General features: G+C 48.5%; 1 protein-coding gene and 1 long non-coding RNA gene across 11 annotated transcripts in view; one reads left to right on the top strand and one right to left on the bottom strand.

The window, feature by feature from the left end:
• LOC121817758 (uncharacterized) overlaps window positions 1–19,987 on the top strand; it is a 74,157-nt gene extending 54,170 nt beyond the window's left edge. Inside the window, exons 5-6 of the long non-coding RNA XR_006057812.2 lie at window positions 189–17,623; window positions 18,815–19,987. This is a non-coding gene — a long non-coding RNA (uncharacterized LOC121817758). The remainder of the gene's footprint in view (window positions 1–188; window positions 17,624–18,814) is intronic.
• Window positions 1–27,343, bottom strand: part of MTCL1 (microtubule crosslinking factor 1) — a 111,712-nt gene that overhangs the window by 7,502 nt on the left and 76,867 nt on the right. For 6 of the 10 annotated variants that reach the window (XM_060405232.1, XM_042239550.2, XM_060405233.1 and 3 more), the window contains 6 exons: window positions 22,328–22,558; window positions 21,075–21,260; window positions 11,662–11,829; window positions 7,573–7,827; window positions 2,634–2,930; window positions 1,038–1,069 (listed from right to left, as the gene is read on the bottom strand). In XM_060405232.1, coding sequence (XP_060261215.1) covers window positions 1,038–1,069; window positions 2,634–2,930; window positions 7,573–7,827; window positions 11,662–11,829; window positions 21,075–21,260; window positions 22,328–22,558 — 1,169 coding nt within the window. Of the gene's footprint in view, window positions 1–1,037; window positions 1,070–2,633; window positions 2,931–7,572; window positions 7,828–11,661; window positions 11,830–21,074; window positions 21,261–22,327; window positions 22,559–25,382; window positions 25,497–27,343 lie in introns of all 10 variants that reach the window. The other 4 variants (XM_060405235.1, XM_060405234.1, XM_042239553.2 and 1 more) reach the window with 3 other exon arrangements.

Raw genomic sequence — 27,343 nt, 5'->3', positions numbered from 1 at the left:
ATGTGCACTGTGCTGACGGTCTCTGCTCGGGCTGACCCTTTGGGTTTTTATGGCTCTGAAATTGATGCAGGAGCCTTGGACTGGTCAGAATTTACTACGGCTGACTCTCAAAACTGTGGGGGTGGGCGTGGTGCTCCAGGGTAGTTGGAGTTGAGCTCCAAGTCCCTTCCGCACTGTTTTGTTCTCAGCCTGCAGCAGCTCCACAGGAAGACGGGAAGCCTGGCTGTGGCCTGGCCTCTCCGTCTACTGACAAGCACCCTTGATGCCAAATCTGCAGGAGTTTCCTGAGTTCTCGCCTTAGAGCAGACGTGACTACACCACAGTCCAACCCAGATACAGGCGTGGCAGGGAGGAGGAGAGGCCACCACAAAGTAACTGTCAGCTGATGTCCCCTCTACCCGCTCGCCTCACCTCTGTCAGCTCAAGCACTACCAGTCTCCCAAGGGCAGTGGACGGGGTGTTCAGGCTGGTGCATGATCCCAACACCATTTCAAACAGACGTCCCCTCTGGGCTCACTCCTCCCCTTGCCTTCTGCTCCATTTAAACAAATTTGCTTATATGGGCCTTTTCAGACATGTCCCACCCTTACATATGTGGGTTACTAGAAAATGATTACAAACACCAGCTACTTTATATTTACTTCAAGGATTACTCTTGGTAATACTGTAATAAGTCCTCCTAGGAGAGCTTTTAAACGGTCAGTCTAAAATGTCTCATAGCATATCAAGAGAGAGTTTTTTCCAGGCTTTAAATCAAAAGAGAGGGGTTTCCATGAACTTTTCAAAAACCATTTAACACAGTTATCCCCTTAAATACACAGCTCTTGCACAACAGTAACACATATGAACACGGTGCTGGCCTTTTCGTTGTTAACGATCTAAATACCGTATAATAAAGCAACTACTTCTCCACAAGTTTTACTCTAAGTCATTTTTGAAGAGAGTCACAGTGCACTGCTGACTATAGATAGATAGACTTTTAAGACCAGGAGGTCTTTCCTGCAGTAGTCTATTGTCATTTCATCAACCTTACTTACCTTTGAAGATTTCCCTTGTGGTTGTCTTCTTCCTGTAAAGAAGAAAATAAGTTCACTGGAATCAGTCAGTACTGGCAGATTTGGGGCTGCTAAGGGGTCTGTTTTTCTCTTAAAACGTACGTGGAAGCCAAGTTTGGGCCAGGAGTGCCTCTGCCCCTCAGCCCTTGGAAGGTCAGTAATGACACCAGAATCCAGAGGCGATGAGGGAGGGCCTACGTGAGTGAGAAACACTGGCAGTAAGCTTTGCCCCAAGGCAGCTCTTCTGTGTTTCTCAGAGGGCAGTGCTGTGTGTGAGGGCCTCAAAGCTGCCTCATTAATGACATGTGTGTGAGAGAGAGTGCGTGCAAGTGAGAGAGGAGGAGTAAGGGTTGGGAGGAGGGTAAGTCGGGGTAGACGTCCCCTGGCCTCAGCCTGACTAGAGAAGTCAGCGTGAAAGGCACAGACATGACATAGAAAATAAACAAGCTACAGGATATGCTGAATGGCACAGGGAATGCTGCCAGTATTTTATAATAACTGTAAATGGAGTATATAACCCGGAAGAACTGAACCACTAGGTCGTACACCTGCAACTTAACATTGTACGCCAACTGTACTGCAATAAAAAATGAAAGAAAAAAAAAGTGTGATGTCCTTAGATAGAGCGCTCTTGGTGTTTAAACGTCGCCCTTGAGCATTGGGAAAGCTATAGTGACTTCCACTAAAGAGAACTGCATACATGGTTCTCCTGAGCAGAGGATACCCTTGTGCGGACCCAGTCCAGATGGAGTGAGGCCCCAGCCAGCAAACCCCTCAAGGATCCCCCAGAGAGCCCTGGCTACTGCACTGGTCAGCATGGGGTCGGGACACTCCCACTAGAGACCCCTAGGGTGGCATGCTGGTGATGTCACCTCTGCTGGGGTTCAGGTGCCGAGGAGGAGGTCCCCACTTCCAGCAGCACTGCCTGACGGGCACCCCCATCTGCTGAGCATGTGGGACAGGTCAGATGACAGGTGCAGCTACTGTGAGACCAGCACACAGGGAATGATTATTAAAATTAGTCTTTAGGAAAACCCACTGCCATCCTGTAGGGATTTCTGCACAGAGCTAAGCTTTCCCCTTTACTGATCTAAGTCCCATAGCTTTCTAGTGTTGGATTTTTTCCCCCTCTTTACATAAAGAAGGTATTTATTGTATGTCATTGGTTACTGACATTTGCTACTTCCAATGTGAAGTACTTTCTTTAAAAAAAGACTTTTCTGTTATTAATATGTTTTCTGAAATCAGAGACTGTGCTGTAATTTTAAGGAAATCAGCAGTTCTCCACTTCTGGGATCATCTTTTTCCTCCTGGATTTCACTGGACGACTCCTGCTCCTGAGACTCCTATTCACATGGGACACAGGCTCTGAATTTCTGACCTTGAGATTAAGCGGCCAAGTGCAGCAGGAAGCCTGGGGTCAGGACCACCTCAAAGCTCTCACATCATGGAAGGTTCACTTTTACTAACCTCAGGGCCACAATATGCAGAGCCTGCAATGCAGCCTGTCAGCTACTCAGCCAGCTTCCCAACCCCTCACCCTCCTTTGCAGGTGACTAGACCCAAACCCAAGCTGACCTCATGGAAGCAGTTCCTGAACTCCCTCTGGGGCCCGTGGGCCGGGGGCTCCTCTGGCTCATCATCCAGGGACAAGGTGTCCAGGTAGAGATTTTCCCGTGCTGAGCACCTGTCCGATTCCTTCAGCTTTGACAGCGGCCGGTCCTCAAACGCATTGGAGTCTGTGTCCATACAGGGCCACATCCCTGTAGGGCGGGGCGCCCGAGGGCTCCCTGGGTGGGTACAGGAGCCGGCATCCCCTTCCTCTTGATCACAGAGGAAACTGCCACCTCTCCGGGGACTGTTTTCTTTCTGCAACTTGAGGGTTTTAAAAGTGAAAACAATTAGCCTGAAGATAGACATCTTATGTTCTTAAAGTTCTGGCATCGATTTAAAAAATAACACCACAAGTGCTTTAAAAAAAAGTCACAATTTTGGAAAATTATCTGGACTAGAAATATCTGCATTAACCACAGGCAAGTCAGCTGCTTCTGTAGCGAATGTTATTGTATGTATAACTGAGTGCTGTGCTCACAGGAAATCACACATTTGTTTTTAAAATCTAACATTGCCAAATGACACATTGAGAAATCCCTTTTTGTAGTTACCTTCTGAATGTAAGACACATTCAGTGGAAAGCCATCAGTGACAGCAGACTTCTGGGGTGAATTTGGTTTTCTTAAATAGCAAGGTTTCCTAACAACAGAGCATGGTGTCCAAGTTATTTGGAATAGGTCCTACATAAACCTTGCGTGATCGCCTGGGTTACAACCACTGGGTGTTAAAAACAGCTCACACTTTGCTTGAGAGGATGAAAATTTAGCTACCGAGGTAACCTGAAGATCTTGTATGACTAAGAAGTAAGCATGTGAGCCACATAGACTGGAGTCGTACTCTTCCCTGACCTGGTAAATAGAAGCAGTAGGTGGAAACCACAGGAGACTGGAGCTGCTGTATGTGGCTAGTCCTCTCGCTCAGTGTCCCCACCTATAAGGTGGGTGCCTCCCCTCTGGGGCTGCCGGAGGACTGCAGGGCCAGGCCCACCCTAAAGGCCAGTGGTTCATCAGGGGACTACCACCAACTCCCCTCGGGCCTGTGGGAGTCCTTGGACCTGGGCACACTGATAAATGCCTCATCTCTTCCCAGCGCGAGGGACCTTCAGGAGGAGCCCATGGAACCACGGGGACGGGCAGGGACACGTGTGCAGGCAGCACTGTCTCCTCTCCTCCCATGCTCCCCTCCCGGCCTCCCCTGAAGCAGTAGGGAAATTCACAGAATCTGCTCCCCCGCTCCACCATGCCCGCCTCTGGACTCCTCCAAGGACGGCAGAGCGACGAGATGCTAGCCAGAAGCACTCACCCTCTCGGAAGTGCGTTCATTTACAAAGCCTCTGTTTTAACAAAGCCTCTGTCACAGACTGCATCTTTTGTCCTAACTCAAGCCTTCAGCCACAAGCGTGTCACCGGGAACAAAGCCATATGGAGCGATGGGGACAAAGGACTTCTCCTCGTTTCTGGTAATTTCTGAGGTAGGTATCAGCTTTATTTTAGGAGAAAGCAGCCAGACCTTAAATACTGGAGTTTGACACAGGATCCCAGTTGAATCAGGGAACAAGCAAAGTCACCCCGGGTATCAGCTCAGCTGAAAACCCTCTGCTCTCTCCCCCAACCCCGCTGACATAGTTCTTTGTCATTTTCAAAGACCATAAATCCTTTTTTTTAAAAAAGAAAAGAAAAGGAAAGCTTTATTATTCATCTATGTATGTTAGTGTGATTTAGTTTCAACATATCATCTCCAAACTATTTCAGGCACAGAATTAAGATTAAAATCACGTCTGAAACTGTAAGTGTGCATGGAGGGTGCGTGTGAAGAGGGGGAGGATGACTACAGTGGGGAGCTACGAACCAGCACATTCTCACTTGGCAAAGTGGGGTGTCAAAAATAAACCTGGGCAGCCAGGAGCAGCATGCACTGGAGCTGGTAAGTGTTAGGTTCCCTAAAAATGAACTGAAGTGGTTTTAGCTGGAGGTGTCTGCTGCCAAGATGCCTCTGCAGTGCTGTCACAGAGTAAAAGGCCCTTAAAAGGATAGAGTTTCCTCGGAGAGTCATTTCAGACCAGCCACCAGCACCTACTGTACTTAGAATCCTGCAGGAGAACAACTTCTAGAGCAAACACCAAATTTAAATGATGAGCCTTGGGGCTTCCCTGGTGGCTCAGATGGTAAAGCCTGCAATGCGGAAGACCTGGGTTTGATCCTTGGGTCAGGAAGATCCCCTGGAGAAGGAAATGGCAACCCACTCCAGCACTTTCACCTGGAAAATCCCATGGATGGAGGAGTCCGGTAGGCTGCAGTCTATGGGGTGTGCAAAGAGACGACGACTGAGTGACTTCACTTCTTCAAATAATACAGGCAGCAAAATGCCCTTCAGAGTGTCCCCTTACCCAAACTGTTTACAAGAAAAAACATTACTTTGTACACAGGTTTTAAAAGAACACCTTTTTTTTTGCTGTAGAGGCAATTGATTTAAGGATGTCACTGGAAGAGTAACAGAATGATGCTGGAGCTTTCCTTCAGGTTTTTAACAGAACCAAGTCCTAGAGCCTCTGCAGACTAACTGGGACCTGATGATTCACAGGAGAAATATGATGTGACTCCAGAGAAGTTAACCCTCACCGTTAGGTCTGGGCAGAGACGAGCTGCCAATGCAGTAGATACTGTGTGTTACATGACCTCTACCACATTCCCACAGTCATCCATCACATAAAACTCCTCACGAGGCACAGAAATCATGGAGGAATTCCGTGCCACTGCACAAGTATGAAGCATGTGTTCTCGCAGTGGAAAATGGATTTACTGTTACTCCTCTCACCATCTGTCTAGGCCATCACAGACAAGGTCACACAGCCCACCACGTAGTCAGATATCGAGGGGCATGCATTATGAAGAGCGCTTGCCTGCATGTCCAGTTTATCTGTGGAACATGCAGCTAAAAGTTAAATGAACGAACAATAACTAACAGACCTACATATGCTATACACGCCAAGTCAGTTTCCTCTTTTATAAAAAATGCCTTTAACTGCTCTTCCTAATTTTCAGGATTGGGTACTGAGATTTAAAAAATGTCAAATACTGGGCTGGATTTATTTTTGAAAGCCACAACTGTATATCTAAAGCAACAACAAACCCTCTTCTAAAAACAGCAGTGAACTCATGGTACAAATATGTGGGGTCCACCACAGATTTCAGAAACAGATGAAGGAACACCCAGAACCCACGTCTCAAGTCCATTTGCTCAAACGTGTTAATCTGGAAGACTAAAGTTCTGAGGCTGTCACCATGGTAGGACCATGGCAGCAAGAAGCTGCAAGTGGGCTTCAGCCCCTGCTCACTCCCCTTCCCAAAGACAATCTTAAAATGCTGCTCATCCCCACGATGTTAACTCTTTAAAGGTGAACATCACCAGAAGTCTTACTAATTTCTCCTTTATTAGAAATTACCCTCATTCCCCAAGGTAAAATGAAGCTCTTAAAGACTCGCTTCATTTACATCCAAGGTTATATCCACAATGAAGCCAAGACAAGAGGAAGGAGCCTAGAGCTGACAGGCAAAGGAGATGATGACCATGGTCTTGCTAGGGTGCAGGAGGGACCCTCCAGGGAGGGGCCTGGAGGAGCTGTGACACTAGTTAGTTAACACTGGGTGAATCGACGAGCACTTTGTCAGAGTACATGCTGCCTCTGCCCCCGTGACTCCCACCCAACAACTGATCCTCTGCGTGGAGCACAGGCACACCGAGGGTTTAAGACAGGACAGTCTTCTCAAGGGTCACATTCTAGGCCAAACAGGAAGTGGCCAACCTTCCTTTGATAGAATCTGGGGAATTCTGAAATGAGCCAGATCACCTATCAGTCTGGGTGACTCAGCTGTGTGAGTAACCAAACCCAGGAAGGACGTCAGGCCTCTCTGTCTGCAAGTGCACTTGCTTCTGCTCAGGGGTTCTTGAGTCAAAAGCTCCTGGTTCTTTTCAGTTCTCGCTTCCACCCTCCCTCCTCACCAGTGAGCAGAAACGGACCCTCGCCATTGCACCTGCAGAACAGAGGTCCACGTCTCAGCAATAGGACAGCACATTTTCCAAAAGGCAGCATGGGCATTTGTAAAAGAATAACGAGGTTATTCTTCCTGCTTTCAGTTTCTTATTAATAGATTTCCTTGAGGCCACCTGAATTTGTAAGTGTGACAGGCTGAAAGTTTATGTGATGTCAAAACCCAGCCCGGAAAGAATCCCAATCTTTCATTGTTTTCATGTGGAAATTAATTTGTGCACCACTCAAGCAGGATTACAGCTATGCAAACTGTCTTACATCTGACGCAAGGCAGGGAATGATTATCTGCAGAAAAACAACTTGCCTCTCCCACTGAACTCATCTGCGTGTTTGAGTCGTTTGTTTAGCTGAAGATAATGAACTTCCAGTCACCTCCCCTGACCGTGTCCTGTCTAATCACAGCTCTGCAGGATCCACAGCAGGTACAAACAGCCTGACTTCCTACTGAATTCAGCAGTTTCTTCACTAATGGACAATTGCATTCAAGCTGGAGCAGTCACTGTGACCGCATCTTTAGTGGAAGACTTAAAAGCTAGTATGCTTTTTGGCAGAAATCACTTTCTAAGATATGAACCTCCCCTTTCAAGTTTAGTCTCTTAACACCTTGAAAAGTTATCCCCACCCCCAACCAGACACATTGAGTAAAGTTACCCACTGAGTTTGCATGAAAAGACCTGTGTCGTAGGAGGGCTGACCCTAGGTCTCCAACCTGGAGCCCCTAGGATTTCTTCCTCTTCCTCTGGAAGCCCCTAGACCAGCCTGATATGGTAGAGACTCCCGAGCTATTTCAGTTTTCCCTCTGAGTTCTCTGGTTTCCAGGCCAGGCATCCCTGTTCCTCCCAGGGGCACCCTCACCTGTTCAATTCTCCACAGCAGCTCCTTCTCCCGCTGCCCCCACTCCTGGCGCTCCCGGTCCAGGCGGTCGAGAAGCTCCACCTTCTCCCGGTTCCAGTTCTTCTCACTGTGGTGGATCTGCCAGCGCAGGTCCATGACCAGCCTGTGACTGTCTGCCAGCAGCTTCTGCTGCACCTCCCTCTCCTTCCTGAATGCCCCTTTGCTGTCGGTGCAGGAGCCTGGGTCTCCCAAGCTCTTCTCATTTTTTGCTTCCAGCTGTCAAGGATAAGACATGGGAACTTAGTCTCTGACAGTCTCACATTATTAGGTGAAGAAAACCTCAGCACATTCATGTATTATCCCTGGAATCGTGTTTAAATCAAGATCTGACCAAGCTTACAGAGGAAATAATTTTCGTCTTTAAAGTCCTAACCACGAACATCTGACAGAGTCATACAGAGGTGAATAAGAGAATCCACCCAGCTTCCCACAGTCCACTCCTCAATCCCCTTGCAGACTCCGAGTTACCATGTCTCCTGCCTGTTCTGCTGTACAGCTCCTTGAAGGCAGGCACATGTCTATCCCTACATCCTTCAGCCCTCTGTGGAACCTGGTAATAGGGCAGTGATGGAACCTAGCAATCTATAATAAACACACATCGAGCACCCAGGAGGTTGAAGACCATAAACAAGCAAGCAAAAGAACTGTCTAGATACCACATGCACACTGCTGAAAATCAGAGGAAACCTTGGAGGCAGACAGAAAAACCACCCATGGAGGCACAAAGATGGGAACGACAGCAGACTTCTCCTTGGAAACTGCAAGTCGGGACAATGGAGTAACACTGTGAAAGGGCTGGAGGGGGGACATGTTGACCTCACCAGCATTCTGTACTCAGCAACGTCTTTCAAAAATACAGGGGGAAAAAGGTTTCTCAACAAATGGAAACTTAAAATTACTGTCAGCAGACTGGCATTTCAAGAAATAACAGAGAAAGTTTTCGGGCAGATGGAATGAGATACCAGCAAACGCTTTTGGTCTACACAAAAAATGAAGAACACTGGAAATGACTGGAAATCCTAAATAAATGCAAATATAACTCACTTTCTATTTTTAATTGCTTTAAAATACTGAGTGTCTAAGGTAAAAACAGTTGCAGCATATTGTGTGTGTACAGAATGTGTAGAAGTAAACTGACAACAGTGCAAAGGACAGGAGGAGGGAACTGGGGGTATACTATTGCTGGTGAATGTGATAAACTTCAGTGCAAGATTCATGAACACAAATATATACCCTTTTTCCTATTCTAGATAAGCAGATCCCTGGAGGCTATCCATGGGCCCATGTTAATCTATTCAATTCTAATGGTTTCTAATCTGTTCTCTACCTCTATACCAGAATAGGTACTTCTTTAAAATGCAGGTCAAAATGCTTTACTCCCATGACGAAATCAGGAACGGTGTTTTGATTCTTTGAAGATTCTTCTTTCCACTCGTACATGGTGAGGTGCAGCTGCTCGGGTGTGCCATCCTCCTGTCTTCATGATGTCCCTTTCTCTCCCTTTCCATGTAGCCACTCCTGTTCATCTTCCAAGATTCATTCTAAGCAGGACTTTCACAAACAACCCTGCCCTGAGCCTGCTGACTGAGGTGTGTGCCCTGCACACTCCCATTCCCGGGAGCCTGTGCACAGGTCTGGCAGGGCACTTAATCACTGTTACTAACTTTGGTCCTTGTCTGCTCTCCAGCTGTACTTAGAACCCCCTAAGGATCTGTCTTTTCTGTTGGGGGATCCCTGGCAAAGCAAGCTCTGACTTAGGAGTCAGTTGAAGGAATTAGATTTGGGGATTGACACAACTTGGCCTCCACTGAGGGAAAATATTTCCTTCTGGATAGAATTCAGCTGTTTTGCATTTAAGTAGAAATGGGCAAAGATGGCACTATTATAAATGTACTAGCATCAGCCCACATTCATTGTCCCCTAGGCCACAAATGTTTGAGAAACTTTATAAACAGTTTGGGGGCAGAAGATGAAATCTTTACGTATTACCACTTGGCTTCTAGGTTTGAAGTTCTAGCTTTACTTCTTGGTGTTCAGTGATTATCCCTGAGGCTTTATTTGTAGCAGATGTGTGGGTGGATACCAGGTTCCTCTAAAACAAAGATGAAATGTTTTGAAGCTGGCTCACTTCAAAGATTATATGCCTCCTCTTTTTAGCTATGCTTACATTTCTGAAAATATTTAGCTGTTTCCCCCATAAACATATTTAGCTGTTTCCTCCATAAACATATTTCTAAAGTAAGCTTAAAGGCAGCTCATCAGAATGTCCTTACTCATTTCTCTCCCACTGCCGGCTCTTCCGGCTGTGAACTAAGATAAACAGAGTTAGTAAGAAGCTCCTACCAGGCAGTCGGCAGGATTCATATCTGGGTCAGCGGCTGCATCCTTGCCCAGCCTGGCCGGGAGCTCTGGTCTGGCTGTGCTTTGCCACTGCCCTTGCAGAGGCAGCTGTACCTTGGCCCCTCCAGAGCCTGGTACTTCTGCCCCTGTGGGCCAGGTGGCAGTGCAGGGGAACCTGTGGGCACTGTGGAAGCTGTCGTCTTCTGACAGGACAAGCCCTCTCAGCTTTTATCAAGACTATTTAGAAGATGTCTTCTTTCCAGGCAAGTTTTTTTTTTTTTTTTTTTCTCTCATGATGTGGCCAACTGAGAGAGAATCTTGATTACAATCTGCCCAGAAGAGAGATTATCTGAGATGGCACACCATGATGGGGGGTGGGGGGGGGGTGGGGAGACACCCAGAGAAGCAGTCTGAGCAAGCAGATACCACGCAGGAAGTGACCACTTTCAAAGGTTTCCAGGAGAAAGCACACAGAAAAGAGCATTTCTGGTGCAGCCTGATCTTAATAACCAGGGGTGTGGTCTTAAGTCTCTGAAACCCTGTGCTCCGCTGTGCTCTCGTCTCCACTCAGTGAAGCCTCTGCAATCTGAGACAACATGCTTCCTCCGGGCCTTCACTTCTCCCATGTGAAAAAGGACAGCACGGCTCATCAGACTTCTAGGGCATGTGTAGTGGGAGGTCTACAAGGTATTCCCAGCACTGGGAGAAATCTAACGGAAAGCATTAATTTGCTTTTTTTAGAGATAACGAAACCACAATCTGCCTTGCCTTTGCTTCTGTCTGAGTGATGGCCGTGTACTGATCACCATTTCATGCTGGTCAGGCTTCGGTGGCACTAAGGACATCCTTGCTCCTTTCTCCCTACCAACACTCGCTATTTCTAGTCTTTCTGATAAGAGCCACTCCAACAGCTGTGAGGTGACAGCTTATTGTGGTTTTGATTTGCATTTCCCTGAGGATCAATAACAGCATTTTTTCATGTACCTGTTACTTGAAGGAAAAGAAAACACTCATGCGAAAAGACACCTGCACCCCCATGCTCCCAGCAGCACCATTTACAGAAGCAACGTAAATGTTCATGGATGAATGAATGGATAAAGAAGATGTACATATATACAATGGGGTACTACTTGGTCATGAAAAAACAAAATCATGCCATTTGCACAACACTGGGTGGAGCTCAAGGGTATTATGCTAATTGAAATCAGGAGACAGATAAATATTGTGTGATCAGAAGTAGATGTGGAATCTATAAGTAAACAGATGAAACCAAGCTCACAGATAACACTGAAATGGCAACCCACTCCAGTATTCTTGCCTGGAGAATCCCAGGGATGGAGGACCCTGGTGGGCTGGTGGGACACGACTTAGCAGCAGCAGCAGCATCAGCAGATAACACTGAACAGATTAGGAGCTGCCAGGGGGAAGTGAATAGGGAATGGGTGGACTCTTCTGCTTTTAGTTTAAATAAACTGGATAATAATAAAAAAGAGACAACTTTGTTTTACACAGAATGGGGAAACAGATGCTGCCGGGTGGGGGCCTGTTTCACACCTTGGGAGAGAGAAGAGGGAAGAATGGCATCGCAGGAAGGCGGGGGACTTCCCAGGTGCCTGAGGCCATTGCTGTGGGTTTCTCCTCGCCCCTTCTTTCCCAGCCAGGCCCTGGGATCCAGACCCTCCCGGCGGTGGGAGAGGAGGCCGGCCATACCTGCTCCAGGCGGCATGTGAGGGTGGCCCACTCCATATCCCAGGCGGCCTTGTCGCCCGCATATTGCTGCTGCAGCCGCTGGCGTGCGCGCGCGTCCTCCCGCAGCTCCGCGCGCAACTCCTCGAGCAGCGCCTTGAGGGCGCAGAACAGCGGCTGGGTCTCCGCCACCTGTGGGGACATGAGGGCGGCTCTGCATCTCACGAGAGTGAGGACAGGGGCCTGGCCAGCAGGGGAGGGGAGCTGGTATGGGGCTATGGTGGAAATCTGCACAGTTAGGGGGAGAGTGGGTCCCCTGGCTGCTCGAGGGCCACTGGGCCGATGCTGCTAAGGGCTCCTTGGATGAGGAGGCTGGTACCACGGACACCTGGAGCAGAGATGGGAAGAAGCTGAGGGAGGCCAGGGGAACCGAGCCAGAGCTGCCAGGATGCTCTGCATGACTTCAGACCTCACAGCTCTGGTTGACAACAAGAGTAATGAGATAAACTCACCTCTGTGTGCTGTCACTTGAGTGCCAGCTGTTGAACCAGAAGGAAATTAATAAAGAGCTCGTGTGTCTCATCAACATGGTGGTTAGTCCCCAACTTGTAGTTACTAAGAGGTCATATATGTGAAAAGCAGACTCACGGGGTGGGGGTGACTTTTAGGTCTAACAGTTAAAACCAAAAGTAAAGGCTTAACATGTTGGTGAAGGCTTCCTTGTCCTCCCTCAAAATACAGTCACTGCCCAGAATCTCTTTTCTGCTCACTAATGGCAGGAATAACTACTGCAACTACTTGTTTATCCTGTGCCTCCCCTGTCCCCCCACATCCAAGTTGTCAAAGGCTGACCACCCCCCACATTTCTGGTGCTCAGCTCATGGAAGCATGCAAACAGGTCTGGTAATGAAGAATGGATTATTACTAACCTGCTCTACCTAACTTAAAAGATTTTGTATTTTCCAATAATACCTATCTAGTTCTATGAACACACATTTCAAAACCGTGATTGCTATCTCAGTACGCTTCAGCATGGGCATTATATCAGAAGGTTTGTCCAAATGAATTAATACACCCTGAATCAATGATGGTACCTGGATAATAAAAGCTGCATTAGCCCATCTCTAGAAACTAGATAGAGAACACCTAAAGCTCGTTGCTAGCTCCCTGAATGGTCTCAAGGCAATCCTCTTTGGTATATTTATGAGACAGGAGGACTTAAAAGCTCTCTCAGTCCTGCTGGAGGCACGCTGTCTGTACCTTGGGAAGACAGAGCCCCTCATGCTCAGAAGAATCCCCCCTCCTTGGTAAACCTCTGGTCCCAGGGCAGCGAGCCTGGGATCTGCATGCCCAGCAGCCTTGTCTCTTCCATCAGCTCGAGAGGCAATCATGCTTCTGAAACCATCTAAGTCAATCGATGAAACATACATGTACCTATGCAAAAATGGTTAGCCATGCTTGGGAAGAATTTATGATACTCTGGATATATGTTTGGATGTTAGAAAAGAGAAATTCCTTAACACGAAGTTTATCACTGAAAACACCATCGTTTTCTCCATAATTTATATGAAAAGTTTTAGTATTAGATACAGTAGACTTTTGGTCAGGTGAAAAGGTCTGTTAGCATTTATTGCTCCTTGATTTTCCTCACCATGAAAACCAATTTTCACTTTTAACTGAGTACAATTCAGTTAACATTTGCAAAACTTGGCAAATAGAAAACCTTCTAAAAATCCTGTATATCCTTTCCAACCATCAGGATATAATAAGTAAATTACCACTGTTCTCAACGAGATATTCATAAAATGTGTGAAACTGTAATCAATGCAGAAGTTTCTTGAACTCTACACCAAAAGTATTTAAAGGTTTAAGTATGAGTGAGTGAGGTGTTACAACAGTCTTTTCACAAATATACATCTTCCTAAGTCTAGAATTTGTTTGCTAAAAAATTATGTTTACTTTATGGTAGATTTTTCATCACTGGATTTTAAGATTTTTAAAAAATTACTACTTTTCAGGTCAAGCTATTTTAAAATCACAGTAATAATGATCTAAACTTTGGAGCAGTTGTCTTCTGTTTCACTGAAGAAAAAGCAGAAAACCACATAATAAATCACATGTGATCAATACTTTCTGATGAACCGCAAGTCATGTATGTGGTCAGCTTTGGGGTTCTCTAACTAACAGTGCTGACAACATCAGGACCAGAATTTTGTGCTCCTTGAAAGCAGGGTTCACATGACTGTCCTTTTGCAGATTGAAATTTTGCTTCTGCTGGAAGTAAGTACTTTTTGGCATTAATAGGTATCAGATTAAATAAAGTCAAGCCTTAATCTTTTCATGCACATTTGGGCCAGAGCAATCAACATAATGTCCTCTTATACCAATATTCTATTTAATCATCATGGGATAAGCTCAAACTTGCTTTGGGGTGAAGGTGGCCAAAACAGCCCAGAGAATTGATGCTATTGGTGCCTGTTACCATAGTCACCATAGTCACTGGGCACAGTGTGTGGCCTGGCATGCAGCCAACCTAGTTCTGCCACTGGAGAACAGCAGCAAGAACTGTGTCCAAGAGAAAACTTCTGAAGACCCAGAATGAGCCATAGATAGACACTGATCCTTCCAACTGACTGTTATACACACAGAAACCCAGTGATGGTAACTAACACTAGTAGTTTCCAGTGGGCCAGGGGTGTGATGATCCTTCACCTACAGGACAGTGCTTGCATCTCACATCGAGCCTGAGTGCACACTGGCACATGCCCTTACCACAGGGGAGGACCCGCAGCAACAGGGAACCTGGCTGGCCACGAGGAAGGGTGGAGCCTGACTGCAATCCAGGTCTGCCTGTGCTACCCAAGACTGGACAAGCCTGCCAGCATATGTGGATTCTGGCAGCATAACCCTGCCCAAGCCTTAAAGATAGCTAATCCAGGGCTTCCCTAGGGGTCTAGTAGTTAAGAATCTGCCCACCAATACAGGAGACCTGGGTTTGATGCCTGGTTCCGGGAAGGTGTCACAGGCCGCAGAGCATTTAAGTCCATGTGCCATGACTACTGAGCCTGTGCTCTAGAGCCTGTGAACTGCAGCTATGGAGCCTGAGTGCTACCACTACTGAAGCCCGCATGCCTATAGCCTGTGTTTCACATGAGCAGCCACTGCAATGAGAAGCCCAAGCAACCACAACTAGAGAGCAGCCCCTCCTTGCTGCAACGAAGATCCAGCACAGGCAAAAATGAACAAACAAACAAAGATGGCTAATCTCTGTGAAGCAAATTCCATTCCCCACATCAAGGGGAATAACAGTAGCCCTCCTGAAAGAACACCTAGAAGTTACTCTTCTCACTTCTCCCAGTGGTGGCCGTTTGCTGGGCTATATTTTTGGTAGAAAGACCCAAATCAAGTCAAGGATGGAATCAAGACTAGGTCTTCAGGTGAAAGTCTTCTTAGATACAGAGGTTTCAGAACCTTCTGTGCCAGGTGCTGAGCTCTACAACCTTTTGGCTTATATATCTGGTAAGTATACAAAAAGTGAAATTGCTCAGTCGTGTACAACTCTTTGTGTTCCCATTGACTGTAGCCTATCAGGCTCCTCCCTCCATGGCATTTTCCAGGCAAGAGTACTGGAGTGGGTTGCCATTTCCTTCTCCAGGGGATCAAACCCAGGTCTTCTGCATTGCAGGCAGACGCCTTACCCTCTGAGCCACCAGGGAAGCCCTTCTGGTAAGTATGGGCAATTGTAATTAAAAAGGCCAACTTCCCAATTTCAGTTCAGTTGCTCAGTCGTGTCCGACTTTGCGACCCCATGAATCACAGCACACCAGGCCTCCCTGTCCATCACCAACTCCCAGAGTTCACCCAAACTCATATCCATTGAGTCGGTGATGCCATCCAGCCATCTCATCCTCTGTTGTCCCCTTCTCCTCCTGCCCCCAATCCCTCCCAGCATCAGAGTCTTTTCCAGTGAGTCAACTCTTGGCATGAGGTGGCCAAAGTACTGGAGTTTCAGCTTCAGCATCAGTCCTTCCAATGAACACCCAGGACTGATCTCCTTTAGGACGGAGTGGCTGGATCTCCTTGAAATCCAAGGGACTCTTCTTCAAGAGTCTTCTCCAACACCACAGTTTCAAAGCATCAATTCTTAGGTGCTTAGCTTTCTTCACAGTCCAACTCTCACATCCATACATGACCACTGGAAAAACATAGCCTTGACTAGACAGACCTTTGTTGGCAAAGTAATATCTCTGCTTTTGAATATGCTATCTAGGTTGGTCATAACTTCCAGGGAGTAAGCATCTTTTAATTTCATGGCTGCAGTCACCATCTGCAGTGATTTTGGAGCCTGAAAAGATAAAGTCTGACACTGTTTCCCATCTATTTCCCATGAAGTGATGGGACCAGATGCCATGATCTTAGTTTTCTGAATGTTGAGCTTTAAGCCAACTTTTCCACTCTCCTCTTTCACTTTCATCAAGAGGCTTATTGGTCTTCTTACAAAGAAGCAGGATAGAATGTTTCCACAATTTCCTTCTCAATTCTAAGGGCATTTCAGCCCTTTCAACCTCAAATAACCCCCCAGATGGCATCAGGAGTCTGTGCTATAAAGTGTTAAAATAACAGGTTCAAGTTTGGGCTTTGGCCAGTAGGACTGTTACCCAATTATAAGTGAAAGTCACTCAGTTGTGTCTGACTCTTTGTGACCCCAGAGACTATACAGTCCATGGAATTCTCTAGGCCAGACTGGAGTGGGTAGCCTTTTCCTTTTCCAGGGAATCTTCCCAACCCAGGGGTTGAACCCAGGTGTCCTGCATTGCAGGCGGATTCTTTACCAGCTGAGCCACAAGGGAAGCCCAAGAATACTGGAGTGGGTAGCCTGTCCCTTCTCCAGCAGATCTTCCTGATCCAGGAATCAAACCAGGGTCTCCTGCATTACAGGCAGATTCTTTACCAACTGAGCTATCAAGGAAGCCCTATCCAACTATAGGACACATGTTAATAGAAATTGAAAAGAAGTTTATAGATAGGTAGCAGACCAGTTGGTGAGGCAACACCAGCTGTTTTACAGATTCACTTTTGCTTAAGATTTCTAAGACATGCACATAAATAATTCTGTGAAAGAGCTATACTTAACATCAACCACTTTGCTGCATCAGAGCCACTGACTTTGGAGATGGGTGTGATCTAAAATTGGAAGAGGTACTGATCTGCTGCTATGGGCTGACCCACAAAAAGTCAATCACAAAATAGAGGTGCTGGCCTGTGCCTTATCCTCACTTAGGAAGAGTCCTGAAATGCTGTGGTTGGCTGCCCTGACCACCCCTCACCCACTTCCACATACACACCCATATATAGTTCCTATTTGATACATATAACAAGGGGAGCCTCTTGCAGGTTCAATAAAAGTAACTCCTTCACCAGCAGGGGCGCCAAGTCATCCTTTACTGAGATTATCTTAACGTATCTCTGTGTGCTTGGTCTCTCAGTCACATCCAACTGCAACCCTGCAGAGACTGTAGCCCACCAGGCTCCTCTGTCCATGGGATTCTCCAGGCAGGAATACTGGCATGGATAGCCATTTCCTACTTCAGGGGATCTTCCTGACCCAGGGGTCGAACCTGCATCTCTTCCATCTCCTGAACTGGCAGGCAGAGTCTTTACCACTGCGCCACCTAGGAAGCCCCTACAACATTTTAATCCAGCAATGTTTCAACAAATGAGCCATTTGTCATTCTTACCTTCATTATTATATACAGATTAAAGATTCTTTTCTAAAACCGTTATCCCCACAGATAAAGGAGAATGAGTCATTAAAGACTGGCTGTGAAAATGTAATCTCTGATGGAAGCTTGCAGAAATGACGGACTCGTCTGTGGCCAGAACTCACGTGTCCACTGGCTGCGAATACACTGGGTGACCTGGACCAGGCGGACTCCATGCCTGCAGGTCTCCCATCATTTTCACTGAAGGCCTCAGAAGAGTAAAGGTGGGTGTGTGAGAGGACAAATGGACACAGATTGAACAAGGTATAGACCCAGAACTGTTGCCAAAGGCTTCAGAGAAACCAGGGCAGGTGTGATGGAAGTCAACCCATTCTTCCCCAGATGGGAAGAATGAACTGATTACTGGCAAGCTCATTAAGTGTATCAGAGCTTGTGCCACAACACTCGGAAAGGGGTGGCACAGGCTACCTGCCAGCCACAGGTAGGTTGGGGAGGTGGGGCTGGGGCCGAGAGTATTTCCTCAGGAACCTTTTGTTACTTGTGACTTTCCATGCCCTGAACACGTGCTACTTTCACAGTAACAGGAACAAAAATAAAGAGCAAAAATGAAGTGCTTCCTAATCATAAACTCTGGTCCGGTTACCTCCGCAGAGTTGCATGTCTCTTAGGTGAGGCTATAAAGTTGCGGAGTCTGAAGGATGAATCTGGTACAACATACGAAAGTGAAACATAAAAGCTATCAGGGCTCAAGAGGAGTGCCTTCTTACTTAAAATATAACAGCAGATGTGTGGAAGTGCTGTTTCTGGAAGTTTCTGTATCTTGGGCAGAGTAGAAAGAACGGGCTGCCAGCGAGTAGGCTACTGGGCACCAGGTGAGTGCAGGCCCAGGAGGCCCTGGAGCCAAAGGCATTCTGTCTACAGGGAAAGGCTGGCTTTGAGCTGGGGGGCCTCTGAGTCCCAGGTCAGTGACAAAGGCCCAGGGAGCAGATGCCCCCCAGTCCTCAGGCTGGATCCTGAGGAGGGCCCTCAGAGACCAGTGGCAGTTGAAGACTTGAAGATCTGAACACAAAACATGGTAAAGGATCTGCCTGCAATGCAATGGGTTCGATCCCTGGGTCACGAAGATCCCCTGGAGAAGGACATGGCAACCCACGCCAGTATTTTTGCCTGGAGAATTCCATGGAGTGAGGAGCCGGCAGGCTGTAGTCCATGGAGCTGCAGAGTCGGACACAACTGGGAGACTAGACACCTCGACTTTTCCGTAATTGCGTTAGATTGCCCTCTCCACACTTACACTTAGACGCTTTACCGAAGAGCATTATGTCACATCCCTGAATGAAAAAGTAACTTTTCTTTTCATGACTTGATCCAATTCTGGGAAGACTGGCTGTTGGAACCCCAGGGTCATACTTCTGGCACTATTAACCACCCTGTGTTTAAAAATCTGATTTCAGGAGTTACTACTAACTATCAAAGGCATACTTGGCTGTAGTAGTGCTGGCCTCAGAAGCTCAATGCAGTCGCAGGCATCTTGGTGCTTGTCCCCAGCCTGGGACCCTGCAGAAGGCTGGGCGAACTCAACGTGCTCACTGCCTCCAGGACAGGTGGGTCCCTGCTGCCTTGTCAGTCTGTGGGGAATGTTCGCAGAGCCAAACATTTTCCAGTCCGATGGTTCTTAATGAAGTATTTCCAACGCTGACTTGATACATGCAATTTTTTTTAACCTCCTTTGACATGATAAATGTTGCCATCCACCCTGTTCAGCTGTGAGGCTGTTCACTGTGACACAAGGCAAGGCCTGGGAAATTCTGTCCCCTGCTAATTGATCTTTGGGAAAGAAGTCAGGCCACATTTCCCACTCTGCTTATCGCCTTGGGAGGCCCCCGGACTTTCTGAGGCGGGTGCGGCTTGAGGGGCCACTCCCTGTGACACGTGCCCAGCTCCTGCGTCCAGGCTGCCTGGCTGGTACAGGATGGACAGACCTCCCTCCCAAGAAGTGCACTGCCGGGCGCCAGCTGTCGCTTACAGTAGAGCTCATTAATCTTGTGTCCTCAGATGGACGGCCCCGTGCACTGGACTGCTGTGGGCAGACGGGCCCATTAAAGGCAGATCTGATTCTGCCCACGTGGACGCCACCCCCATTAGTCCATCTGCATGCCTCTGTACAAAGTAGGGACACAGCGGTCCACCTCCACTTTCAAGTGGAAATGCTGAGACATGAATGATGGAAGGAGGCAGCAGCAAAGATGACGTTGAGATGCACAGAATGGGAGGTTCCAGCTGAGTGACTTTCCGTTGGTCTCCATCTCACAGGGAAAATCTTCCATGACTGTTGTTTGGGAAACCAGCTGTGTTACATTTTCCCCTTTTCCCAAAGCATTTGGATGTGCACGTGGGAAACACCCCACACGTACTCTCAGAGGCAGAGGGTCTGTGGCTAAGCAGCCAAAGAGGAATTCTGTGTGAGTCACAGATATACCATGGGACTGCTTAACTGGCTGCTTTTAAAAACTAATAAAACTGGTCGATTTTCGGGGATGTTCTGCAAAGGAGCATTTTATTTTCTAACTAGATCTTTGCTGGAAAACTCATTCCATGAGCTAAAAAATCTCCCCCATGGCCTCATGACGGACTTCCTAATAATGGTAATTAAAAGTTCCTTTGAAAATATAACTTCTTGAGTCCTGTTACTCTGGGAGAATGAAGGGTGAAGGTATCATAGAAATCAGGACTTCAACTGTGAAAATCTGAGTTGTACACAGAAAGAAGGTGGGGAAAGGGAGAACGCTCCCCCAGGCGTGAGCTAGGGAGGCGTCACTTTCCTCATCTGACCTGAGCCCATGCTCTGCTGCTGTCCTAACCATCCTAATCCCCCGCCCCGACACACACACACACTCTGGGCAGAGGGAGAGGCTGCAGCTGTGGAGTGCGGTGTGCAGGGAGGGCCCAAACTGGCTGTGATGGGGCGGCTGCAGCTGCGCCCGGAGTCACCCCACCCTGCGCCTCCCCCCAGATCCAGGCTCTCCCTGCCAGACCCTCAAAGAAGCAACATGAGGTCAGGAGAGTCTCAGGCCAGGAAGCCCGGGAGTGAAAAAGTTTTAGCCTCGCAGGCAGGATCCTGGCACTCCAAACCCATCACAGCTTCTGTTTTGCAGAAAAGCACAACCAGTCTGGGGCACCCAGAGCATCTCTCGGCTTATCCAGCTGGGGCCTGTTTGCTTATAAAAATAAACGGGGCTTTTGACAACACTGATAGTTACTTAAGGTTCTACACGGAAACCTCACCTCTTTACACACACTTTCATTTTTTGCTTCAAGTGTCATCCAATATTTGTATTGGGGACATTAAGTTTCATGTGGCTTAAAGACAACTTGAAACACTTCATACACATTTGGAGATAAAAAGACAAACAAGCAAGCTTGCTTTTCCTCCTGTGTTATGTTGCCCGCCAGCAAACAATACCAAAGCCCTACGTGGAGGGGATGAGGGCACCATCTCCTTGGAAGAGTGGTCACCCTCTATATAAGACACGAGCCACCTTACCCAGTACTGAGGCACATTCACTGGCCTTGAGGGGACTCAATCGACGTGCCCTTACTATGTCCTCATTTACGGGAACGAGCCAAGCAGACCAGAGCTCTCTGCCCCTGGGAACACCAGTGCGTGACCAGATGACGGGGCAGGGGGAATGAGGGGCTGAGCCCGGCACCCACCTGCCTGTACAGCTGCCCCCCGTCAGTGGGCTGCAGCCGCAACCCGTGGCCACCCGTCTGCGGAGAGTGCTCGCCCAGGGAAAAGCCACAGCCTGGCCCGTTGTCGTCTCGGTCTGGACTTTCCACCTTTGTGTCCCCCTGGACGCCAAGCTCCCCGAGCCTGGGGAAGGTCTCTGGAAGCTCGCTCTGAAATGGCAGGAGGGGACAATCACAGCCAAATTCTTCCGCCCTCAGCCTGAGTTTTAATGTCTGAGGTTCATCACCCACTTCAGGGGTTATCACAACTTCACTTCTCAGCCGTCTCTCCCTAAGAGGCTCGTAGTGACCACTTCACTTAATTGGCCACTTTCTCCATCTAAACCTCACATAGTTTATTAGAGGAGATTAGAAATATTACTATTTATAAATCATTCCTGTGCTCAGTTACAGTGAAAGGAGGGCCTCCAAATTAGTGATCAATAGAGAACTTGACTACTTCTTCCAGGTTTTACTTAACAATGGTTTTCTAGGTCATGGCTATCTCGAAGCAGGTTGAATTTGTTTTTGAAGAAGTTCTCCACCCCGAGGCAAGAGCATCATTGTATCTCCCCATTCCCAGGATGTCTTAAAACTGCACATACTGCTGAGGAGAGTGGGAGCAGCGGGTCTTTGGGGCCAAGAGGAACCAACCACCACGGGGCCCTGGAACAGCCGACGAGGCAGCCACAGCAGCAGACACCAGCAGCTCCAGCCCCGTGCTCGCCGGAGAGCATGGCCAGAGAGGAGCCTGCAGAGCTGGAGACCACTCCGTCTTAATCAGTAGCCATCAATCAGAGGGCAAAGAGCTCTGGTTCTGCTATGAACCTGGCAATTGAGGCCTAAGTAGGTATATGCTTCATATACCGATTTCAGAGGCTGTGAGAAAGCTCCTGCTGGAGCTCATAGAGACCGCGTTAGAGCCAGGTGTGCAAACCATCACTGTGGAATGAACCAGTGAAGGACTTTGGGGTGATAATAAATTCACCCATCAGCAAAAAGACATGGCAGCAAAAAGCATGGGTGCAGCAGGGGGTTACAGACCAGCGTGCTCTTCAAATGAGCTCCCTGGGCAGCACGGGGCAACCCCACTGCCTTTGCTCTGCCTGGACTGGGCTTGAAAAATAACCTGAGAGAGTCAGAACATGACTGTGTGCGGAGTGGGGTGGGTAGGCGGACAGCAGGCCCTGGGGATCAAGAACAAACCCCATACAAAGGAACTCCCGGGGCCGAGCTACCTCCATGAAGTCCTCCGCGTCGTCCTCCGCCTGCCTCCCTTGGCGCCAGTGCTTGAGCAGCCACCTGAGCTTGACGTAGAAGAGGAAGATGTTCTGCTTCAGGGAGCGCAGCTCCTGCTGCATCAGGTGCCTCTCGTCGCCCCAGGCGCGCTCGTGCAGCGAGGCCTGCAGGGCCAGGCCGTTCGCCTCCCGGTCGCGCCGTCGCAGGGCGCAGCGGCGTTCCTCCTCCGCCTTGGACGAAGAAGAGAGGCGCCGTGACGGGCGGCTGTCCCCATCTGCCACCCAACTGAACCTCTGCCCAGCGGCCATTCCGCCTGGGATGGGAAACTCAGAAACCTTCCCCCACCCGCAACTCCTTGCACTTAGTAAACTCCTCTAGAGGCTCACTCTTCACAAAACCCCAAGCGCTTCCTTACTCAGAGGAGAATGCCCCCTTCAAGGGGAGGGGTCGGCATCATTTCTCATCGTAGAGTTTCTCCTGCGGTTTTTTGATGTTCCTTAGACCCCTTCAGGAGCACTGTCTCTTGGAGGCAGGGCTGACACCTGACCCAGGGGCAGACCCTGTTTGCACTCCCGGGCTGGTACCTTGTGCCTTGGCACATTGCAGGTGTCCAGGCGGAGTAAGTGGGAGTCATTCCCCCTTGACTCGCTGAGCCCTAGGGTTCCCACAGACCCCGACAGAAAGATGACAAGCTAGTACTCAACTGCACATGGGGTGCAGATAAGGGCACAGAAATAGCATTCATGGTGGCTAAAGTGATATATAGGCTGAAAGTCTTTTGCTCCACTGACCAGAAAAGGTTAGAATGCTAGTCTTGCTATTACCCTAACATCCCCTCTTGTGTCAAAAACCAACAGGTGGGTTTGGTTTTGTTTCCTGAAAGTACTAAGTTGGGTGCTGACACCCAGATGGCACCTGAAGCTATCCCAGATAACATGAAAGATAGGCATTTCACTCACATGCTTAGCAGCCCTGAATCCCAGCACTGGCTTTCTTCCCTGTGGACATGGAGCTAGACAGGAGGGGGGTGGCTGGGCTGCTGGAAGCCCAGTGTCTGCAATTTATTTTTGTGTTATCTCAGGCCATTGACTGACCCTGGTGAGGTTTGAGCTGCTGAATGCAACTGATCCCTGCTGTTTGTGCCCAGTGCCAGGCGGGTGCCCCTGAGGTGCCCCAGGACTGGCTCCTGGAGGCACAGCCCTGGGAGGGTCTATTCTTTTAGTTTATTTTTTGATCTATTACCTCTCAGAAACATCCCTTCCTGACTGGCTCGCTCTGCTCCCTCTTCCTCCAAGGCCCTTGCTGCCTTCTCCTGTTCCAGGATCCCAATCACTTTCCAAGTCTCTGAGTCGTGTCCCTGGCTCTCAGGGAGATGAGGAGACCCTTTCCCTTCCCCTTTGAACAAAACTGGATGATTGCTCAGTGCCTCCAGCTGAGGCTGGGAGAGTCTTCACCCCACAACCCTTTATCCTGAATCCAGTACTAGAAACACCAGGACCCTGCGGTTCTGCTGACAGCATCTCCAGGAATAAACTCACTTTCCAACATGATTTTTGGTGCAATGCTAAACACAGACACACACACAGACACACACATAGACACACACACAGACACACACACACACACCCCTACACCTAAATTCTCTAGGGATTAACCTTCAAGTGATATGAAATTACTTTTCTTTGGTGATACTGGGCTTCCCTCATAGCTCAGTTGGTAAAGAATCCACCTGCAGTGCAGGAGACCCTGGTTCAATTCCTGGGTTGGGAAGATCCCCTGGAGAAGGGATGGCTACCCACTCCAGTATTCTTGTGCTTCCCTTATGGCTCAGCTGGTAAAGAATCCGCCTGCAATGCGGGAGACCTGGGTTCGATCCTTGGGTTGGGAAGATCCCCTGGAGAAAGGAAAGGCTACCCACTCTAGTATTCTGGCCTGGAGAATTCCAAAGAGTTGGACACGACTGAGAGACTTTCACTTCACTCACTTGGTGATAATATGTGAAACTTGACCTATAAATATAACTTTAAAAAAGGGGACACGTCTAGTGGCACCTGGCTTGGCTCTCCCGGAGCTTCATGGCAGAAGGCGCTCCCTTGATCAGTTTTTAACCCATTTAGATGAGCAGAACCACAGACAACGTGAGGCTTAGGCGGCATACACATTCCTTGCCAGAGTAAGTACATACAGATACCTTACTGTACACAGGACATGCATTTGAAACACCATGGTGCCATCTCAAGATCATCTGGTTTTTGTTTTTAAAGATAACAGATGTCTTCCAGGAACAAACACAAAAAGGTCTGAGCAGCAGTCACGGCCATTCAAGCCTGGGTTTGCGTCTCGGGTGTGTCAGGGGTGGCAGGTACCTTGGAGGCCTGGGGACAGTGATCCCAGGTCCTGGGAACTCTGGGGAGGCACTTAGTGGATGAGGAATTTGAGCCAGGACCAGGTTACTCTAAAATGGCTAAAAGAGCTGATAAGGCCACAGCCCAATTAGTGGCAGCTTTTTCTAATACAACGGGTGAACTGTCGATGTATCTAGCAGAAAATTGACCTGATATTGATGAAATGTACCAATCTGCAGACACTGGACATTACGGACACACTTTCATGTCCAGTGGCCTGGAAGGCCCTTTACTGGTTCTGGCTGTAGGCAAGCTTGTCTGTTGCATTAGTTCCTCAGTCGTGTCTGACTCTCTGCAACCCCATGGACTGCAGTCCTCCAGGCTCCTCTGTCCATGGGGATTCTCCAGGCAAGAATACTGGAGTGGGTTGCCATTCCCTTCTCCGGGGGATCTTCCCGAACCAGGGATCAAACCCATGTCTCCTGAGACCACATACTGACCAATGTCAGGATGGAAAAGCGTGCTTTCCAGCAGGAAGGTAGACAGTGATCTTTGTGAGACACCCTAAGGTGGGCAGCTTGACTGGGTGCCCTTATCCACGTGCCCTCCAGCCCCAAGCCCAGGCTGCCCAGTTGGTGCATAAGACTGAGTCCCTATAAAGCACCACCTGCGAACAGAGAAGGTGGTGCTGGACCCAGGTCATATTTACCTTCCCGATAGTGTCTGTCAATCTCTCTGCCTCTTTCTGATGTAGTCTGACTACCTGCGCAAGCTGACCCTGAAGCTCCTTTATCGATACACTCTGTTTGGGGGAGCCCCCAAGCTGACCGGTGGGACAAAGGAAGGGGTTTAGTGGATACAGTCTGTTTGGGGGAGCCCCCGAGCTGACCGGTGGGACAAAGGAAGGGGTTTAGTGGCAGTGAGAACTTGGCCTAAGCTGAAGACATGGGACAGACCCGTGCACGAGGCAGGGGCACACAGAGTGACAAGACACCTGCAGGTGCAGAGCGCGACTCTCGGCAGCTCCCCCAGAGCCCCACCCGCATCTCTAACCTGGCAGCTGGGTTGGTGAGCGGTGCCATCACCTGGGCTTCGGCCACCACAGCGCTACAAACCAGGCCAAGGGGAGGCAGCCACACACGAGGCGGCTTCTAGACGACTTTCTAGAAGCTGCGGGCATCAGAGCTGGCAATGCTGACGGTCATGCATGACTGCCTCACATACGGCTTTCTGGACTCACTGCCCAAGTCCATGAGTGTCTCCCTCAGTTGCATAATTAATGAGTTCATACTTTCTTGTTAAGAGTTTTTCCTGCCCCGCTGGGAGGCCTCTCTTTTTTCCCCAGAGTCCCCCCCAGGATGCTTAGGGCAAGTGGCCTGGGGCTCTTTCACTGAACAGACGACAGTGCCTCAGAGGAGCTGCACAAGGTCTGCCTGCTACATTTTACATTAAAATACCTACAGGAATCTTCATTAAAACAGTTATTGGTAAAATCCATATTTTAAGCCTTTATGTCCAAATGGCAATGACAGAGGCCGAGCTCCTTTATGACATGTTTTTTAGAGATGGAAACACTGTCCTATTAAAAATCCTAGGCACCATTAACACTGAAGCATGATGTGCTGCCCACGGGTCCAGTGGTTAAGAATCCACCTTTGCAATGCAGGGGACACGGGTTCGATCCCTGGTCCGAGAAGCTCCCACATGCCACAGGGCATCTAGGCCTGTGTGCCACAACTACTGAGGCCCGCGCGCCCTAGAACCTGTACTCTGCAACAGGAGGCACAGCAAAGAGAAGCCCGAGCACCCCAACAAGAGAGTAGCCGCCGCTGACAACTAAGGAAGAGCCTGCGCACAGCGACGAAGACCCGGCACAGCCAAAAATAAAAGTGAGCAGACATTAAAAGAAATAAAGCTCTGTGGACAAGTAATTGCTCTTAGGTAGGATGCTGCCACTCTAGTGTTAGAAAAACCAAAATACAAACAGGCGATGGCAGAAACTGCCATCCAGAATCACTCCACCACTGCCACACAACTGCCGCACATGCTCATACACGTCACATACGTGTGACAAGGGTTTTACACAACAGAGATTCCCTCCAAAAATACATACTTCCCCTTCATCACCGAGGTGCCGAAACCATCCTCTGCCCACTCACCTAAGATTCTGATTAGTCACCAAACACATTCACCTCGTCCTATGCAGTCGGTTTACATTCAGCTGACACCTTCCCTGGTGGTCCCCATGCCATGGACACATGTTCATCTCGACACCAGGACCACCTCCCTGTGTTATCACTGGGGAATCCACACTCCAGCCTTCCTCTACATGGTGTGTGCCACAACTACAGTGCTCATTTCCTGGACATCTTCAGAGAAAGTAGCGTATAAATTACTTTCCACACTAAAGACAACTTCACTATCTCAATACACAAACAGAAACCAAATCAAACCAAAAAATCAAAAATCTTTTCATGTGGTTACTTACTAGATAACAACAATGCTACTCATTCACCGGGACTCCATTCTGCCTCCCTCCCTGTGACCTCATCTCCCATGACTTCTAATTTGTTCAGGCCAGTTCTGCTACAGCTTCTTTCCAAAGCGGTTTATCGGGTCAGCACCTGTGCCCGCGTACTTGGCATATAAACCCCACATCCTTTCATCGAG

The sequence above is a fragment of the Ovis aries genome, chromosome 23 (genome assembly GCF_016772045.2).
Source record: "Ovis aries strain OAR_USU_Benz2616 breed Rambouillet chromosome 23, ARS-UI_Ramb_v3.0, whole genome shotgun sequence".
Taxonomy (NCBI): domain Eukaryota; kingdom Metazoa; phylum Chordata; class Mammalia; order Artiodactyla; family Bovidae; genus Ovis; species Ovis aries.
The sequence above is the reverse complement of the archived record's forward strand: the minus strand, read 5'-3'. Positions and strand labels throughout refer to the sequence as shown.